The sequence below is a fragment of the Marmota flaviventris genome, chromosome 14 (genome assembly GCF_047511675.1).
Source record: "Marmota flaviventris isolate mMarFla1 chromosome 14, mMarFla1.hap1, whole genome shotgun sequence".
Lineage (NCBI taxonomy): Eukaryota > Metazoa > Chordata > Mammalia > Rodentia > Sciuridae > Marmota > Marmota flaviventris.
Genome location: NC_092511.1, coordinates 48085001 through 48104157, shown reverse-complemented (window position 1 = coordinate 48104157; position 19157 = coordinate 48085001). Strand labels below are relative to the sequence as shown.

The 19157-nt window shown below is 39.5% G+C and overlaps 1 protein-coding gene across 1 annotated transcript; it reads right to left on the bottom strand.

Moving 5' to 3' along the window:
- Window positions 1–11998: 11998 nt before the first annotated feature.
- Window positions 11999–13519, bottom strand: LOC114091990 (sperm motility kinase 2B-like). Its single transcript, XM_027934539.2, has one exon. The coding sequence runs from the start codon at window positions 13517–13519 to the stop codon at window positions 11999–12001; it is 1521 nt and encodes a 506-aa protein (XP_027790340.2).
- Window positions 13520–19157: the final 5638 nt, after the last annotated feature.

Here is a 19157-nt window from a genome sequence, read left to right as displayed (position 1 = left end):
CACAGCATAGCTCATCAACTTCTAGGGATATACAGATGTAAGCTCCTTCCATCTCAACTCTGGGAGGAATATGAAGAACTCATTGTAAGAAGAATATATGAGAAAGAAAACCTTGCTGTGGCCATGCTGTTAGAAAAAAATCTACTACAATTTTTTAAATCAATTTAGGAAAAATTAACATCATTATATAGTCTTCCTATCAATGAATATGGTATAACTCTCTTTTTATTTAGATTTCCATATTGTCTTTCAATAAAGTTTTTTAAACAAATAGCATACGTATATTTTTTAGAATTATTACTAGCCACCTTATTTTTTATGTCATTGTAGAAATTTTTAACAAAAATGTTTCAGACACTAATTATTGATAATCATAATTGACTAATTTTTACTGTTGATTTTTATTCAAAACACTACATAATCTATTTTAATAAGTTATTTCTGTATTGTATTGAGTGTTCTACATAGTCAATCTAATCATATGTGACCAATGATTGTTCTTTTTTCCATCTACTTTACCTATTTAATATTAATGAAGCACATTTTATATCAGGTACTGTTTTAAACACTTGTAAAAGTTAATGTTAAGAACCTCCTAAAAGGTAAGAATTATTAGTTTTCACTTTACAGGTTAGAAACTAAGTTTATCAAACATTTTTGTTACTTAGTTTGTAAGCAATAGAGAAATAATATTTAAGCCGAGACATTGCCCAAAGTCTACAGTTTTAAACATCACCTGTGTGGCTTCTCATGTATGGGAGACAACAAGAACATTTTAATACAGTACAGACAGGATTTGAGATAAAAAAAATTATTCATAATTTCAGCATACATAACTTTTGTTATGGTTATATACAAACAAGTCCATGACTGTTAGAGGATCTTGTGGAATTATGTAGAGGTAATACACATTTAAGATTTGATTTGAATTTGGAAAAAAAAATAACATGAAACATTTTCTATATATGTTCATTAGATGAAGCCTGTAAATTTTGTTTTTCAAATTCATATTCTAATTTATTTTTCTCAAGTTGTGACAGATATTGTTCAAATGTTTTAATGTGATAATAAATGCATTTACATTTACATTTATCTTAAATTTTGCTTAATATATTTTTGAGACTTTGCTTTATATGGTTTAGGAGCCTATCATCTTAAAGTTCTGATTTTCCCTGTGAATTGAATTATCTATTATGAGTACCTTTTTTAAAAAAACTTAAAATTTATTTTTAAATAACTTAAAACACAAGAAATTACACATATTCATGGGGTACTATGTGATGTTTCAATGCCTGTATATATTGTGTATACAGGTTTTGAAACAATGCAAATAACTATCTCAACATTTATATTATCTTCATAGAAAATTCTGTTACTGTTCTAATCATGGTAATCCCTTTTACCTTAAAGTGCACTTTACATGACATTAGTCAAGGGGTACTACCAACTTCCTTATTTTCTCTCTATCCTTTTCTTTCTTTTTATCTTATTCCTTCCTTCCTTCCTTCTTCCTTCCTCATTTTGGAGACTTCTAAGGCTGGTGTCTCAAATGCCCCCCTAATGCATCACAATACAGCAATATTCAGAGGTGGGGCCTTCTGGAGGTTATTAGATCATGAGGGCTCTGACCGCGTAAATGGATTTATCCACTTATGGATTCATAACTTAAAGGTCTATTGGGAATCAGTGGAAATTTTAGGAAGTGGGGGTCTTGTTGAAGAAAGCTAGTTATTGGGGGTGTGTCCTTGAAGGGTAATTTTGGTTCCTTCCTCTCTCACTCCTCCACCTCTTTCCTTCCTAGCCACAATGAGGTAAACAGTTTTGCTTTACCACCATCTCCTCACCATGATGTTTTGCTTGCCACTGGCCCAAAAGCAATGGAGCCAGACAACCATAAGCTAACTTCTGAAACCACGAGCTAAAATAAATCTTTCCTTCATTAAGTTGATTTTCTCAGGTATTTTGTCATAGATGGAAAGTTGTGGCTAACACAGATAGTATAAAAGGGGATGCTTTTATCCATCCATTCACTTTGAACCTATTCTAAAAGTTTTGTGTTATTGTTGCCTATTTATCTTTCACTTAATTATTTATTCAGATTTATTTGTAATTACAAATATATTTAGGTTTATTTCTGCCTTATTTTGAGCTAAAATTTGTCTCACCTTTCTGTTTTTGCTATCTTTAATTTTCTTTTGAATTAACTTAATGTGTTCTCTAATTCTTTAATTTTCTCTTTTAGCATTCTTTCATTTCTTTTAGTGATTATTTCAGGAATATTAACATGCATATTAATTATCAAATTGTAAAACTGATCATTTTTTTCAGTCTCCTTCTAAACAAGTCATTGAGAACACTATAATTCTAATAATCCTTTTTCTACTTATGCACTAGTGCTTTATGGATATTTAATCTTTTCCATTTCATAAACACAAAAGTGGCAACTTTTGCTTCATATAATCATGATATTTTTCACTTATCAATATATTTATTTTTTATCATTATTCTTCCTTGCTTATTGGAAATCTCATAAACGTATTTACTGTACCCTCCTTGAAAAATAACTCTGATATTGAATTCTAGGTTACAGTTCTTTACTTTGAGATATCGTTCTATTCTTTTGCCCTCTATTGCTAATTAAAAGTCACCAATTTAAACACCACACTTAGATAATTAGTATTTTTTGATTCTAAGATCATCTCTATCTTTGGTGATATTCATTTTTTTATCATATTTAAATGTGGATCATTAAATCTATCCTATCTGGATTTTTTTTTAACTCTAAGAATAGATGTTTTCATTAGTTCTAAAAAATTTTCAGCCATTTTATCTTCAAATGTTACTCTTTCTTCTCTTATTAAAACTCCCTTATATATGCCTTAATTTTTTTCATTGTTTTTCATATTAATAACTCTAAAATTTTCTGTTTTTGTCTCTCTATACTTCCTTTCAAATTATTTCTTCAGGTATATCTTTCAGCTTATTTTTTCTCCTTTTATCTATATCTAATCTTATTTTAGAGGTTAGTATTGTGGTTTGATTTTTTTTTTTAAGTGAAAACTGTTTAATCATTTTAGAGCGATCAAAATACACTATAAGATTGATATTTAGGTGTCTGAAAGCAATCATTTTACCATATGCACTTTAATCTTTTTTTTTTTTAATTTTTTAATTGATCTGTTTGAATAATTTTATACCTGCCAGGTAATTTTTATAGACCTCTCTCTCTCTCTCTCTCTCTCCTTCTCTCTCTCTGGAGACAGGGTCTTTCTATAATGCCCAGGCTGGTCTTGAATTCCTGGTTCAAGTGATCCTTCCAACTCAGCCTTTCCAGAGCTCAGTCTATAGGCAAGTGCTACAGTACCTTATCTTCTCTTACTGATTTTTGTTCTATATTTTAATTCAATAAATATGCTAAACCTACTTAGCCCATGCTTATTTTTCTGATTTGTGATATATGAAGGATTGAGATGATTCTTTCTGCTCATGTTTTCTACTGCTTTGTGTGTTTTATAATATTTAAACTTGAAATTCCTTGAAATTTTGCTAATGTGTTGAGGCTTGGATTAAAATAGGTTCCTTTAGATAGAATTTCATTTGTTCCTGTTACCTGGAGACACTAGTGATCTAGCTTCACTTTAATTAGATGCCTGGTTTAAGTTTTATTGACCATACCAAGTATTGTGGATTCTATTCACAAATGGAGACAGTGAAGATTGGCTTGTGTTATGAATTCCCAGAAAAGTTTTTCCTTATATTCAAGGTTCAAGATAAGTAATTTATCTTGCTGATACCTTGGGGGAAGGCAATATTTCTATTTACAATGAGTCCATGGCTCTTTAGGGTCCCAGCTCCATAGAGAGGGTTACCTGACAAACTTTATTTCCTTTTCTTGAGTGCACTTAATCCTCCGTCCTGTTATTTGTGCACGTGTGTAAAGGAAACTTTAAGTCCACCAAAGTTTGAGCAGTGCCCTGAAGACACAAATCATGTTCACTGTTTTGTTTAGCTCTTTGGGCTTTACTTTGTTTTTGATCTTTGAGAAGTCCTATCTTTCTTGCCATAACATGGATACACCTAAAAATGTGTAACTTTATATAAATCACTACTTTTAGTTGTTTTCTGTAGTAGAGTTGGTTTTTGTCAAATCACTAGATAAACAGCCTCAAGAACTCCTATACTACCTCTGTCTCAGTAGATAAAATAGTTAGGTGGGAAGAATGTCTCAGAGGTAGAATCGTGTGCCTGCTGTGTTAACCACATTGCTCACGACTGGCAGAATGCACTACAGCTACAAGTAGTTTCAGGGGTCAGAGCAAGTGACCATATTTTCAGAAGGTGCAGGCAAATTTGACTGACCTAAAAGACATTGCTGCAACTGACCAGGCAGTTGTCAGAATGCTAACCCCACCAGCAATAAGTGGTGACATAACAATGAAGCTATTTAGTTGGCTCAGTGAAGGAAGCAGAAGACTGGAGGTGGATGTGCGGTTGAACTTTGTGGGGATGGCTCTGGCTATGCTGCTCACAGGTCTTCCCACCTCACCTCTGCCATTAATGCCCATGGGAAGTCCGGCTAGTTGCCTCCCCTCTCTGGGCTTTATTTTTACTTAATTGTAAAGTGAGGATGTCGATAACATGTGGGGCAAGAATCTATGGTCTCATAACCCACTTGAATCTAATGTATTAAATATGATATGTCAAGAGCTTTGTAATGTTTTGAACAACCAATAAAAAAAAAAAGAAAAAAAAAGAATCTATGGTCTCTCAACCCTCAATTGTCACTTTATATTGCTCTAAAGCCACATAATAGCCTCTGGTAATATGCTCCCTTCTCCTAATGTTTAAAGGTTCATTACTTTGTGATTCTGAAATGTTTTGTAAGATGACATGGCAAGCAAACTCAGATTCTACTGGAATAAAGAAAGGAATCTAGATGACCCACATAAGTGTAATTTATAAATGTAGGTAGTCAAACATTTTAAATGTAAAATATATGTATAGTCAAACATTTTAAATGTAAAATATATCATAAATCATATTCTTTGTGACAAGTTATTCTCCAGTGCTCAAAACCCAGGTAATTTTTAAATTGTTCTTATTGTTCTATTAGGCTACCATTGGCTGTATTCAAGCTTTTTAGGACCCCTTATTTTTATATAACCTTTTTTCCTTCCATTATAAATAGGCATTTACTTATGTACTTAATTCTTTTGTTTTTAATTTTATAATATGTTTTTAAAGGTGGGTCCTCCAAATTATAATTCATTTCAGGGTCCATGAAGACTGAATCTGCTATTGTATCTTTATTAAATGAAAAACATACATTTTTTTTCCTTGTTCACTTTGACTTATCCCTTCCTCCAACTTGCCTTAAGGAAAAAGAAACAAAACAAGACACTAATGATTCAGGTGTTCTTCTTGTAGAACATGTTTCAAGATGGCTGTGGTCTGTTAAAACCAGTGACAATTTTATCATTACGTAAAAACTCTTTGATGATTTAATGCCTCCTTGGAAGAAATAACTAGTATCATAATGTTGCAGTTTACTACAAAGTGTGATATTGCTGATGAAGAAAAATATATATAATTAATTTTCTAGTTTCAAATGAAGAATCTACCTTCACACATAGGCTCTTACAGTTCCAAAAGCATTGATGAACAACTCATTTTGAAAAGGGAAGATGTATTCAATTGCTTCGTGTAATTTGAAAACTAAATACCAGGAGAAATTGCTAACTTCCAAATATTCTATTCTGTTTGTATTGTTTTCACATTAAAATTATACATATACACACACATACATATACACACACATATCGACTACGGCTGGCCATTTCTAGGAATTTGGGTATTTTTGTCAAAGAAAAGCAGCTTATTTTAAGATTTTATTTTACATATTTTATTTTTATTTTGAGGGGAATCCAAATATCTACACCATGAACTTAAATTCCTATAGCTGCCAGAACTGACAGAGAATTAGCGAGACAGAGCCAAGTTCACGCAAGACTGTCTACGGCGCTCTTATAGCTAAAGACAAACCAAAATATTGACTAGTTCTTCTCAAAACACCATGTATAAGTTGTGGCTGAAATAAGCCTGATGTAAGAAAGAATACAGATGGCAGTATAATCATAGGCTGGGTCTACAAGATGCCAAACAACCCATTCAGAAGAGAAAAACTCAGTCGATCAGTTGGTGGTTTTGTCTACATGCCACCAAGCAACAGGCCTGACTGATTTCTTCACAAAATGGAAAGAGCTTTTGACTAGACTTGAGCAGATGTTTTATCACTATGTCTATTCAGAATTAGTTGTCAAATCTATAACTCAAATAAGTTTTTCTATGAATGACGCATTTCTCTCCTATATCAAAACAACCTGAAAATGTTCAACAAGGATCATCTGTGGCTTTAAATTCATCTCAGAGCCTGGTTTAATGCATGTGTGTGGCACAGCATGGAGTCTTCCCTGGAAAGGAACAAGTCTCCAAACGCACGTGCCTATCTTTAGTGTTTCACTAATTCATTTGGTATCCTGGTTACTTAAGTGTCCATTGGAAAAAAAATTAAAATTCATGTACTTTCTTTTCTTTTTTGTTAAACAATTTCCCTAGTATGTACAGTACAGCCTATCTGCCATCAATATATCAAATTACTGCCAGAATTAACAATGATATTAACAATGATAGTGTTTAACATTTTTTTTCCTAATTCTTAAAAAAAGCACCTTTTTCACTAAAAAAAAGTAGATCACAAAAATCCTTCACATATTTCATGATTAAAAATGAAAATTTTAAAAAAAGATACTGTTGTAAAATGAGTTCCTATGAGCAAAGATCTCACACCTTTGACCTCCTTTGTGTGCCCAGTGCATAGTACAGTGTAGGCCTCAGTGAATATTTATTCATTGAAGGATTCTCTGGACTATTGTATAGTAAGCTCTTTTTGCAGCCACTTATAAATTACGAATGGCAAGAAGAGAGTAGGGGAATCAATACCCCAACTTACCCCACTTCCTAGTCTTCAACTACAATGCCCTTGTGTCTGCTACCTAAATCCAGCTGAACACACCAGAAGTAAAGGAAACCTGGGGAAATCACACAGATAGGTGGAGAGGGGTAGTAAGTGGCTCGGTAGTGGCAAACGTAGTAGCTACTATACACACACTGCTGTCCTCAGCACAGTCCCTGGGGGTACAAAGCTAGGTGTACATTTTAATTCTTAACAACTTTCTTTCTTTTTTATATTTTTATTTTTTGGACCAGGGATTAAACCTAGGGGTAGGGGCAACTTAACCACCAAGTCACATCCTCAGCCCCTCCCTTTTTTTTGTATTTAAAGACAGGATCTCCTGAGTTGTTTAAGGCTTCTTACTAAGTTGTTGAGGCTTAGATTTGAACTCAGAATCCTCTTTCCTCTACTCCCTGAATTGCTGGGATTACAGGAGTGCACCACCATGCCTGGCTTAAATCTTACAATTTTCACACAAAGATGTATACACACCTCTATACTCTATACACACCTCTATACTCTATACACACCTCTATACTCTATATGTATGTATGCAGTAGAACAATAAATGATAGCTTAATAGATGAGAGATAAATGGTGAATAGATATACTATAGGTTATCGACAGATAAATGAATAGAGAGGTAGAGAGAGAAATAGATGAGAAGGCTCAGTACCTGGAGTCATGATAGCTGATTTCTCCCCAAGTCCCTTGAGGACCTTCTGCCAAATAATCTTTAAGTTTCTTTCCAACTATATTATTGTTTGATGTGGACTAACAGGAATCCCTTGAAATACCATTACCTTTTAAAACTTAAAGCTTCCATTTAATTAAAAAAGTAAAATACATTTTTTTTTTGAGAAGCTGGAAAACAGAGAAGCAGGGAGGCGAGAACCACACTTATTTGTAACAATGCCTCCAGGAGCCAGTTGACATTTTTTTCTTCTTCTTCCAGTCTTTACAGCACAGTCAGGAAAGAAGATGGATTTCTGGGTCTATCTTTTCCATTTCTGTGGATCTTCCATTCTTCCATTCACTATTTTTTTTCATATATATATATATATATATATATATATATGTGTGTGTGTGTGTGTGTGTATATATATATATATATATATATATATATATATATATATATATATATACTGTCACTTCTTTTCATGCACAAAGAGCACTCTGGAAAAGCTTCGCATCTGTGGAAATGTTTACTGCACCAGCTTAAGTAACTTCCAGAAAAAAAGAGCCCCCTCCCTATCTTCTGAAATCATGGCAGCATTGCCTCTACCCAAGTTACTTGTGACATGCTCTAGGTTACAGTCTCTGCCAGCTCCGTACAAAGGTTCTTAGCTGATGGGTAAATTTTACTTTTATCTTTATAAATTTTTATATTTCATTATGATTTCAGCTAAGCAAAATACTGACTTAGCCCATGGACCTGTTTCCAGATGTGGTTCAGTGGTTAAGCTCCCCTGGGTTCAATCCCCAGGACCAAACCAAACCAAACAAAAAGACTGCCTTAGGCCACCACAACCAACTTTGTAAAATATTTGTCTGTGGGGCGGGTAGGGAGGGGTGGTGCTGGGAAGAGAACCAGGTCCTTGTCCGCACAGGAGAAGCACTCTTAAGGTACACATCCCATCCCTGGGGTAGGAGACTCATGGCCTAACCACATCCTCAAGGCTCACCTCTCAATGACCTTATGTTGAGGCTGAAGCACCAACAGGAACTTTGGAGAGACACATGCAATCCAACCACAGCACCTAATAGGCAAGAGCCCAGAGAGTTGGTCTCCACTAGATGTTGACCTGAAGGATACCAGGTTAGGAACTTAAATCTCCAAGAAGGCTGAGAGACCTCTGGTAAAGCAAATTCATGGCAATTATAAAACCACTTCTCTTTTCTACAAGATGTAAGATATACATGTAACAGAAAACCTGTATTCTATGATATTAAACACACAATGCCTACACATGTAGCATTGTGACATCAGCAGCTGAGGGGGTGAGGAGAGGCACAGCAGCAGAATTCTCTATCCTAGTTAAGTTGCCTTTTCTCCTGTTAAATGGATCCCCCTCCAGCCCCACCATGGGAACATACTCAAAGTGAGAGGTAGAAGAATTAAAATGTTTCACCACAAGCATCAACTGGAGAGAGAGAAGATAGTCATAGAACAACATAAATCACACTGAATCAACACTTGCCCTGCTCTCATAAGGAAGCAAGCCAGGCTAAACCATGAGCTCAATATAGCCTCTAAGGACCTCATCTTAGGTAATCACTCCATCATAATGCCATTTGTGGAGGGGGGGAATCAAACCCTTTTTTTTTTGAACCTACACCTGTCTTCCAGGGATATAATTTAATCCATAACACTCCCTGGTCCTATTTACCTGAGACATTTTATCATTAGGTGTTGAATTTGGTCCTGTATTTATTCTACATCAACTCATACAATCATATGTCTGTCACATCACCTTTTCCTAGTCATCTAGATTTTCTCTCTATGAATTATATTTATTTTATTTTCCTGAAGAATCTTTTCTAAATGTCAAATCTTGATTGCTACTATGTTTTTCCTTTAGGCACTTCAAAAATATTCTTTTTACTGCCTTCTGTCTTGCGTAATTTCTGATAAGAATTCCACAGTCATTTAATAAGCTATCGCTTTCTTCTGGTTGACTCCAAGTGTTTTCCTTCATCCATAGTTTGTAAGGGGTCTCCATGAGCCTGGGTATGGGTTTCACTGAGTTTCTCCTGCTGAGGTTTGCTAAGTTGTTTTAGTTTGTAGATTATGTCTTTCACCACATTTGGAAAATTGAGCCATACTTATTTTCTGTGCCATACATACTCCATCCTCCCATTTTGGATCTCTGATAACATTAATGCTAGACCATCTCATAGGTCACTGAAGCTCTAGTCATTAAAAATAACAAAAGCAGGAGCAGCAACAAAACAAAACTTTCTTCTCTCCATTTTTGGCTTTGAGCAAAGTCTTCGGGTTCACTTACAATGGGCCTCCTGGGTGACCTATGCACAGTGGCTCCCAGGGCCATAGTCTTGCTCTCACTGAGCACATTACTTCTATTCAAGATCCATGAAGATGGTTGTCACTTCTGGGTTTCTGCACCCCTACGCACCCTTTGACTTGTGGACATGCAGTGACCCAAACACCCATCCTCTCTTGGCTGCACTTGTGACCAGCTGGCAAGAACAGGCATTAGGAAGTGGTGAACCAAAGGAGAACTTGGGGGAACAGGCATTGGGGGCCAATGTTGGCTGTAGGAATAGAGCCCCATGGTTTTGGGTTACTTGACGTAAGGGGCTCAGCATGAAGGGGCTCAGCCTTCATGTAACTCATATAGTAAGTAAAACAGCCCTTCTTTCTCACACCTCTCAGTCAAGGAGTGTTACCATATACACAGTAAGGAGGCCAGTTTCTGCTTATAGGAGAAACATGGAGACTACCTATCAGACTACCTATCAGACAAGTCCCAGCCCTGCCCAGGAAGAGAGCCCAGGAATCCCTAGACAAAGGCACACAAGGTACACCAAAGGCATCCCTCCTCTACACTGCCTCCCTTCGCTCCTTCAGACTTCCTGCACATCTGCTATGGCTGTCACTCTGTGAACCTTGAGTTGTCCAGATGGCCTTGGGCTTGCTCCTTGGGCACGCTCCTCCATTCCCCTCATTACACCTCTGCTGCCCCCCAGAATCTTCTTCCCCCCAGAATCTATTAGACAAGGTAGTCCTAAGGGCAAAGTTGGATTTAGGGCAAAGTTGGATTATAAATCTTTCCTTTCCTGGCTGCACACAGTGTGCCCCTGCCTCAAACTGGGAAGGGGATTGCCCTTAGGGGCATTTACTGTGCTCTTAAAGCTTACATAAGTACAGTTTCTAACTGTAGAGGCCCTCCTAGAAAATGATAAATGAGACATACATCATACATTTTTTTTCTTTTTCTTTTTTGGCAAGTTATCCATTTATGCCCACTAAGAGGAAGGGCAGGAAGAAATTGCCAGTCCCAGCCCTACAGAGATGCCAGGGCTTAAAGGTGCAAGCATCCTCCCATACTGACTGACCTGAGGGTTTCTTTTTGTGTGCACTTCACTGCACAAAAGTCAGGGTCCCTAGAACCCAAAAAGAAGAGCAATTCCACATGGGTGCACTTGGCTTTGACTTAAGTAGTAACCCTGAGAAGGGATTTGGGGACTGGAGATGTTAAACCATGTGCTCACACTCCATGCCCATGTGCTCACACTCCATGCCCTCTAGAGGTAACCAAGAGGACATTTGGGCTATAGAGACTGTGGCATGTGGTAAAGTTCCCAGCCCTGCCCACTGACCCATCTCTCACTTGTCTGTAAACAGAAATATGGAGATACCACAGAACACTCTAGAGTCTTGGGTCTTCTCCAACAGCTGCCACCCACCCTCTTCAGAGGGATTCTTTGTGACCAAAGCAATCAGCTCAAAACTTCTTAAAGCAAGAGTCCCCCATCTACACTGGCCCAAAGTGTTTGAGTCCCATGGGGCACTAGCTCCTCAAGGAGCAGGAGTCTATTCGAGTCTCTATTGAACAAGAAAGGAGGGCACCTCAAGTCCAGGCCTTGGAAAGCATGGCTGCTGAGCTCCTGTCCTTCCCCTGAGTCCTCCCCACTTTTTTCTCCCTCCTGTTATTTTTAAACCTGTTTTTAAATAAATCGTTGGAACATCAATATACAATTTGAGAAACAAATTTATTAAGAACCATCTCTGCTGTCAGAGAAGGGCAGGGCAGGGGGCAGTGTCTGAGGAGAAAGTCTCTGATGTCGCTGGCAGGTGGGGGTAGATCCGGATGAGCTCCTGACTGGAATCTGCATGGAGAAGCCTGAGCCAGTGGGCACACCTCACTTCTGAAGCTGTCGAAGTCCGCTTCCTGACCAAGGCCGGTGGCATGATGTTGGGATGCTCAGAGCTCTGGGCCTCTGGCTGTCCATTGGTCTGTCTCACCCGGGCATATCTGCTTGAGCCACTCTGTTGCGGAACCTAGGGCGTCTGTGGCCTGGGTTCATTGGAGCCGCTCTTTGGTGGAAGCACGGCATGCAGCAGCACAATTTTTGAAGGCAGTTGACAATCCTCCTAGTGACCCCCTTCCAGCCCCTGTTTCTCTGATGGGCTTGCCCTGCGAAGGCTGAGCTGCCACCTTCTGCTACTCCTCTACGAGGCTTGGGCCTAAGGTACACACGCCATTGGGTCGCAGGTTTCTTCTGGGGGGGTCGGCTGGAAGGGGATGTCTTCATGTGGAGAGGAAGGACAGGTGCGCTGGCACATGCAGCCTTCTGCCTTGATAGCTTGGCCTCCTCAGACTGCTGCTCACAGGGCAAGGCCAGGGCCGGCTCACTATTGCATTTGCTGGGGCGGACCAGAGGAGGATCCGCAGGGGGGCCTGGGGAAGACCCAGCCATCTGATGGCGACCACGAGGACGCACAGGCTTCGCCTCAAGCACGCAGTCTGGCTTCTGGCTTTTCTCGTGCTGGAGGATAAGGTAGGTACCCATGGCCTCATCGAATTGGCGATTTGCCAGGGACCACCAGACTTTATAAGGGTTGTAACCCATGTCAAGCATGATGGTCATAATGTCTGGGTCAGGCCGCTTGGGGAGTGGCTGGCTGGGACGCCTGGGTGAGGAGTGCTCATCCTGGGTTAGCCATGGGTGCCTCATTATCTGCTCTAGAGTGGGCCTTTGTTTGGGGTCCAGCGTTAGGATTTGCTGGATGAGGTCGCTGGCTTCCTCGGACATGTGCGGGGGAATGCTGTAGCTTGCCTCCAAGATTCGCTTCTTCAGCCCCTCAGTGGTGCTCCTCTTAAATGGCCTTGTCCCTGAAAGCATAAAATACAACGTGATACCCAAGCTCCAGACGTCAGCAGGGGGTCCCTCGAATCCCTTACCCTGAATGATTTCAGGAGCGCTGTACAGGAGAGTGCCCCTGAACCCAGTCAGCTTCTGCCCAGGTGTGAAGCTCATGCTCAGACCAAAGTCGATAAGCTTCATGTGACCCTTGGCATCCACCACGAAGTTCTCAGGCTTCAGGTCCAGGTGTGCAATCCCTTTCTCATGGCAGTAATGCACGACATGCACCATCTCCCTGAACACTCTGCGAACCCTATCCTCTGGTATGCCACCGGCCTGCGGGATGCGACATCGCAGCTGTCCCCCACTTGCGTGCTCCATGATGAGGTACATATTATGGACGGTCTCCATGACCTGGAAGAGCTGGATTACATGTTGGTGTTCCAGGGCCATCAACCAATTCCGCTCATATAGCACTGGTTCATTCTCCTCTGTCTTGGGCAAGACTTTCACTGCCACTTCTAACCCAGTCAGGAGATGGCGGGCTAGTACCACCTTCCCGAAACTCCCCTCCCCAATGTCCTTCAGGACACGATAATGGTCCGTGAAGGCCCTCTCATAGCAGGAGCTGGGCTCCTGAGCCACTACACTACTCTCACTACTCTCTCTATGCATCCTAAACCGGAACACCAACTAGAGATGCTAGCTAAAAAAAAAAAAAAAAAGGAAAAAAAAAAAGAAATAAAAAATACCAAAACCAACAACCAAAAAGCAAAACACCAAACAAAAATCCCAAATCAAAAAACCAACAGCAAACCACCACAAATACCAAATACCAACCACCAACCACCAAACGCACTAACTATCTGGGAGTCCGACAGGTCACCACCAAGAGCTTCCTGTACTTATGGACAAAAACCCACCCACAGCCACTCTCTTATATAGCAGGAGTTTGAGATTACCTCACAGGGGCTCCTTGTGATGTCAGAGCAAGAAATGACCCAGCCATGCTTGGTCATAGCCCCTAGGAGTCATCTCAATTTGGGGCCTCCAGGACCTTTTTGACTTTGAAAAGAAGAAGAAAGGATCCCAGAAGCTTTTTGTTTCTGTGGGTCATGCAGACTGATATTTACTGATATTTAGAGATGAAAACTGGTAGGATACTTCAATGGTCTTTTCATTTGGAGTCTGAAAATCCATACTAACTTTCAACTTTTAAAGACCTCATCATATGTACACTCAAAAGTATTCCATTCCCCTTTTTTCCAACCCACAATGATTGAGCCCAAGGGATGGTAGCACTTCACTCACATCAGGATGCTATAACATAACGCTCTGCTCCCTAAGATGCTCTAGAGCTGGGCATTAATACCCAAGGGGTTGAGAGGGAGGGAGAGTTCATCATCATTTCCCAACAAGGTTCTCAGCAGATTTCCTGCTAGAAACCTTAGGGAATGCAAAAGGCAGTGGGTTGATATGTTCAAAGTGATGAGGGGTCAAATACAGAAGTAAACAATCCTAGAACCAGCAAAAGTCTCCTTCCCACTAGGGGAAGAAATGGAGGGGTTCCAACATACCTGGGTCCCTATCTGCCGCTGTTAACAAAACCCCTTAGACTGGGTAATTTATTAATAGAAATCCATTTCCAACTGTTCTGGAGACTGGCAAGACCAAGGTCAAAGTGTCTTGTTGCTATATCCTTCCATGATGGAAGGGGCAGAAGTGTTGACCACATTCTCTCAAACCCTGCTTTTTGTTTTGGTTTGTGTTTTGTGTTCTTTGGACGTACTGACCATTGAACCCAGGGCCTTGGGTATGTCAGGAAAGTGCTTTACAACTTAAGTATTTCCCTAGCCCCCCCCAAATTTCTTTTTTGTTGTTGATTTTTGGTATGTGTGTGTGTGTGTGTGTGTGTGTGTGTGTCCATGTGTTTGTAAGAGAGTGCCTTGTTAAGTTGCTCAGGTTGGGCTTCAATGTGTGATCCTCCTGCCTTGGTGTCCAAGGTGAGAGCACTGCAGCCTATTGTGGTTCCTATGTGAGGTGTCCTTCTCACAGGCTCCTGTACTAATGTAGGGTTATTCAGAAGAGAAATGGTGGGATTGGGAAAACTGTAACCTTATCAGCCCATCCGACATTGAATGGATGGACCATTGGATTACTGTAGTAGGGGGTGCCTGGCTGGAGGAGGTGGGTCACTGGGGTCATGCCCTACCTGACCCTTTATGAAAGGTGACCCTGTGACCCTTGCTCCACCCTCTTTCTGTCTCTGCCTCTGCCTCTGCCTCTACCTCTTTGCTGCCCTCAGGCGAGCAGTTTTCCTCTGCTGGGCCCTTCCCCCATGATGGGCTGCCTCACTTTAGGCCCAGAGCAATTGAGTTGGCCATCTGTGGTCTGAGACTTCTGAACCTGTGATCCCCAGGTAAACGTTTCCTCCTCTAAGTTGTCCTTATCAGGTATCAAGGCCACAGTGATGGAAAAGCTCATTAAAACACTGCCATACACTTGGACACTGTGATACACGCCTATAATCCCAGAGGCTCAGGAGGATGAGGCAGGAGGATTGCCAATTCAGATCCATCCTTGGCAACTTAATGAGGCACTTAGTTTTCTTTCACTTTAAAATCAAAAAAGTGTAAAATCAAAAGAGTGGAAACTGTCTAAACTTACTCGAAGGATGTGGAAACTACTTCTTCAAAGACCTAACTTTCCTGCACCTGAATTTTAAATAAAATCCACCCAAACAGGAGAACGGAAAGGTATGGAGGGGAGGTGTGGAGATGATAAAGCACTTTTCAGGTTGGCTAAAAAGTTCTTCACCAACCAGGCTTGGTGGAATATGCCTGTAATCCCAGCAACTCAAGAGTCTGAGGCAGGAGGATCATGAGTTCAAAGCCAACCTCAGCAATGGTGAGGTGCTGAGCAACTCAGTGAGACCCTGTCGCTAAATAAAATTCAAAACAGGGGTGTGGATGTGGCTCAGTAGTCGAGCACCCCTGAGTTCAAGCCCTGGTACTAAAAAAAAAAAAAATTCCTCGGCATAGCCACTCTCCCTACTCACATTACTAGTTCTTTTCTTCTAAACCATGAATGTTTGCCTTGACCATTGAAGGAGATAGAGCAAACCCTTTATCTACAAGAGCTAGGTTATTCTATATTAGGTTAATAACATACATAGGCTGCAAAAAATATGTGCTATGATTTGGATCTGGAATATTACTCAAAGGTTTGTGTGTAAAAGTTTGGTTTTCAGTCCATGGAGCTATGGGAGGTAGTGGAACCTTTAGGGGGTGGGACCTACTTGGAAGAGAGTTTAATTATTGCAGATATGTGCCTAAAGGAGACATTGAGATTCCAGGCCCTTCCTGTATTTTTAACTGCTGACTTCATGGGGTACTATGAAGTCATCCCATGATGTACTACCTCATTATAGGCCCAGAAGCAATGAAGCCTAGTGACTATGGATGAAAACCTCAGAAACTGTAAGCCAAAATAATTCTTTCCTTTTTATAAGTTATTTCTCTCTGGTATTTTGTCACAGTCACAGAAAGCTGACTAACACATAGAGAAATTTCTTATTATATGCTTTGGAAATCACTCATCCAAATGAACACCATGCTCAACAAAATATTAGAGGTCTTGAGGAAGAAACTATAGGTACCGTTACAAATATGTTATTTTTCTAATTCATGAAAACTCATTGTTTTTTTCAAAAAAGTTTTAGGGAAGCGACCATGCAACATATCTTCTTTGCTTAAAGTGATGACGACCAACAGAGCTGCTTTAAAGTCACACATGGGTTCAACTATTTCTTTTCTTTTTACCAAGCCTTTTTTGCCTGCCCCCAGAATAAATGTCAATAGATGCAGAATGTTTCTATTGATTGATTAAAGATGCCAACTGCCACATAATTTACAGAATGCAAAACACCAAAACAAAACAAAACCAAAAAAAAAAACCCAATGATTTCATGGTACAAAGACTCATTACCAAGAATACGATTGCTCCCTCACATCTGTTATGGAATTTTTGACAGAAAAGAAAAAAAGCCTTTTTACCTGGAGTAGAGCTAATGGACAACTTAAGAGAGTTATAATTGGAACATTCATAACTTTTTTCTATTAATATTAGGCTACAACTTATTTAGTAATCCTTTACTATTTGAGACACCTGGTGAAGATTTTATTTCAATGAAAGAATAAATTGAGGTCTGAATGATTTTAAATCACGCCCAGAAAATCTCCTTTAGTTATATCATGTACCTTGAACATTTTGACTATATTGATGTATGTGAACAAATGGAGAATAGAAGTAATTCACCTTAAAATTCAAGAAAATAGAAAGCAAAATATCTTCACATCCATCACAGAAATGCAGATGGCTTGTTCGATGCTGTTGGTACATTTGTTTTGTGTTTTATTGGGCTCCTTGGTTTGGAGAAGTGCCTTGAGTCGCCACTTGACGTGCCTCAACAGATAATTAGTTCATAAGCTTTTATGAAGCACCTACTCTGTGTCAGATTTGAAGTTGTGTAAATAAGGATCCTGCTTAACTTTCACATTTGCAAAGGTGCCAAACAACTACATTTGAGCAAGAAGTGAGTGTGCCTTAATAAAATACCAGTGGTAGCACTTAACCAAGTTTATTAAATTTCAAGAACAATGCTTACACACAATCATCCTTGTTCCAATCCCACAAGTTTTAAAGGAAGAGGGTCACAGGGTGAGGTTTGTTTCCACGTGGAAACGGTGAAGCATGCTCCCTGTGAACTGAACTGCTCTGCCAGTTTAGTGTTGACAGACTTCTGATGGGAACTCTTGGAAGCATCTCTGAGGAGCAAGTAGCTTATCACAACCCCTTCAGCAAGCAGCCCAATCTGGCACAGAGACACAGAAAGTTCTTTCTCACCCTCCAAGGTCTTAGGGAGCCCGTGGGCTTCTTCCAAAGTTTCATTTCTCCCTCAGTCTCAGAGGGAAGTCAGCATCAAGGGTAGAAACAGGAAGATCCACAGGATGGTCTGAATGAGGAGATGTGTGCCAGGCTCAGGGTGTGCTTCAGCTAGTCTCTCTCCATGGAATAGAAATGCCAAATGATCAATGACAAAGGGGCATGGACCCCTGAGTCCTATTGTGAGGAACGGTCCTGCAGGAACAGGAGCAGCCTTGGAGTTTACAGTGTCTCAACACTAGCCCATAATTTCTTGGAGTCTCATGACTTTGGACATAATCTGTACCAAAGTAAATTATAAAAGCAATTCAAGCTGACTACCAGTTCAAAAGGGTGGAAAAAAAGGAAAAGAAAAAAAAAAAAAAAACAGGCCTGGAGAGGGGGCACAGCTCTCCATCAGGTCACTGAGTGCATTCATTATTTGTCCCCATTACCATGTTATGTCTTAATTACTCTGGTCTGGCTTCCCACCCGGGGTCACTATGTCACAGCTGGTTTTCTGCCCATCCCTAATTAATAAAGCCTCATTTAGTATCCAAGTTTATTGTAATAAACCTCTGCTCAGGGATATGGCAGGAATAAAAGAGACAAAAAAAAAAAAAACCCGAAAATTATCAGTGTTGTTCTCACAGTAACCTAGCACCATAAAGGGCCTTAGTTCAGGCTTTCCCTGGGTTGCTCTTAACCTGGAAAAGGACTTCCATTTGATTTCACTTGGAATTTCTGCCATAATTGGGTACAATGGTCAGATTCTGCCTGAAGGAAGAAAAGTGACAAAGGTTCATAAACACTCATTCTTGCATCATTTGGGAATTTAAAAATGGCTCATCATGCTTCTTGCATTTAAATGAATATTATTTTGAAAAACAAAAAACAAACAAACAAAAAACAAATTTAACATTCTCCAAATGGCAATAGAAAAAAGTCCCATACATTCACCAGTCTTTTTGTTATTCCTGTGGTACCACTTCTTTTAGTATTTGGACACATCAGGTAAAAACAAATGATGTGATAGCCTTTTCTTATTTGTTACATGTAAAGCCAGTCAAACAAATTTTGCAAATTAAAAAAAAAAAATCCCACCTTCAAACATCTCAGCATTATTATGTATGAGTCTCTGACTCTGTCTCTGTCTGTCTCTCTCTCTCTCTCACACACACACACACCACCACCACCACCACCACCACCACCACTACCACCATCACCACCAATTCTACTTATTAAAATTCACACAGCTCTTGAACAGATAGCTCATCTGCATTTTATCAGGTATCTATAATTAAAGCTTATTGTAAAGTGAGATATTATTGGTTTATTTTATTACTTGTCTACGAGAGGCTGAACAAAGTAAGAGGCATAAATGAATTCA

Coding starts and splice junctions, on each gene's coding strand:
- LOC114091990 (XM_027934539.2), bottom strand. CDS start 13,519: ATGCATAGAGAGAGTAGTGAGAGTAGTGTAGTGGCTCAGGAGCCCAGC.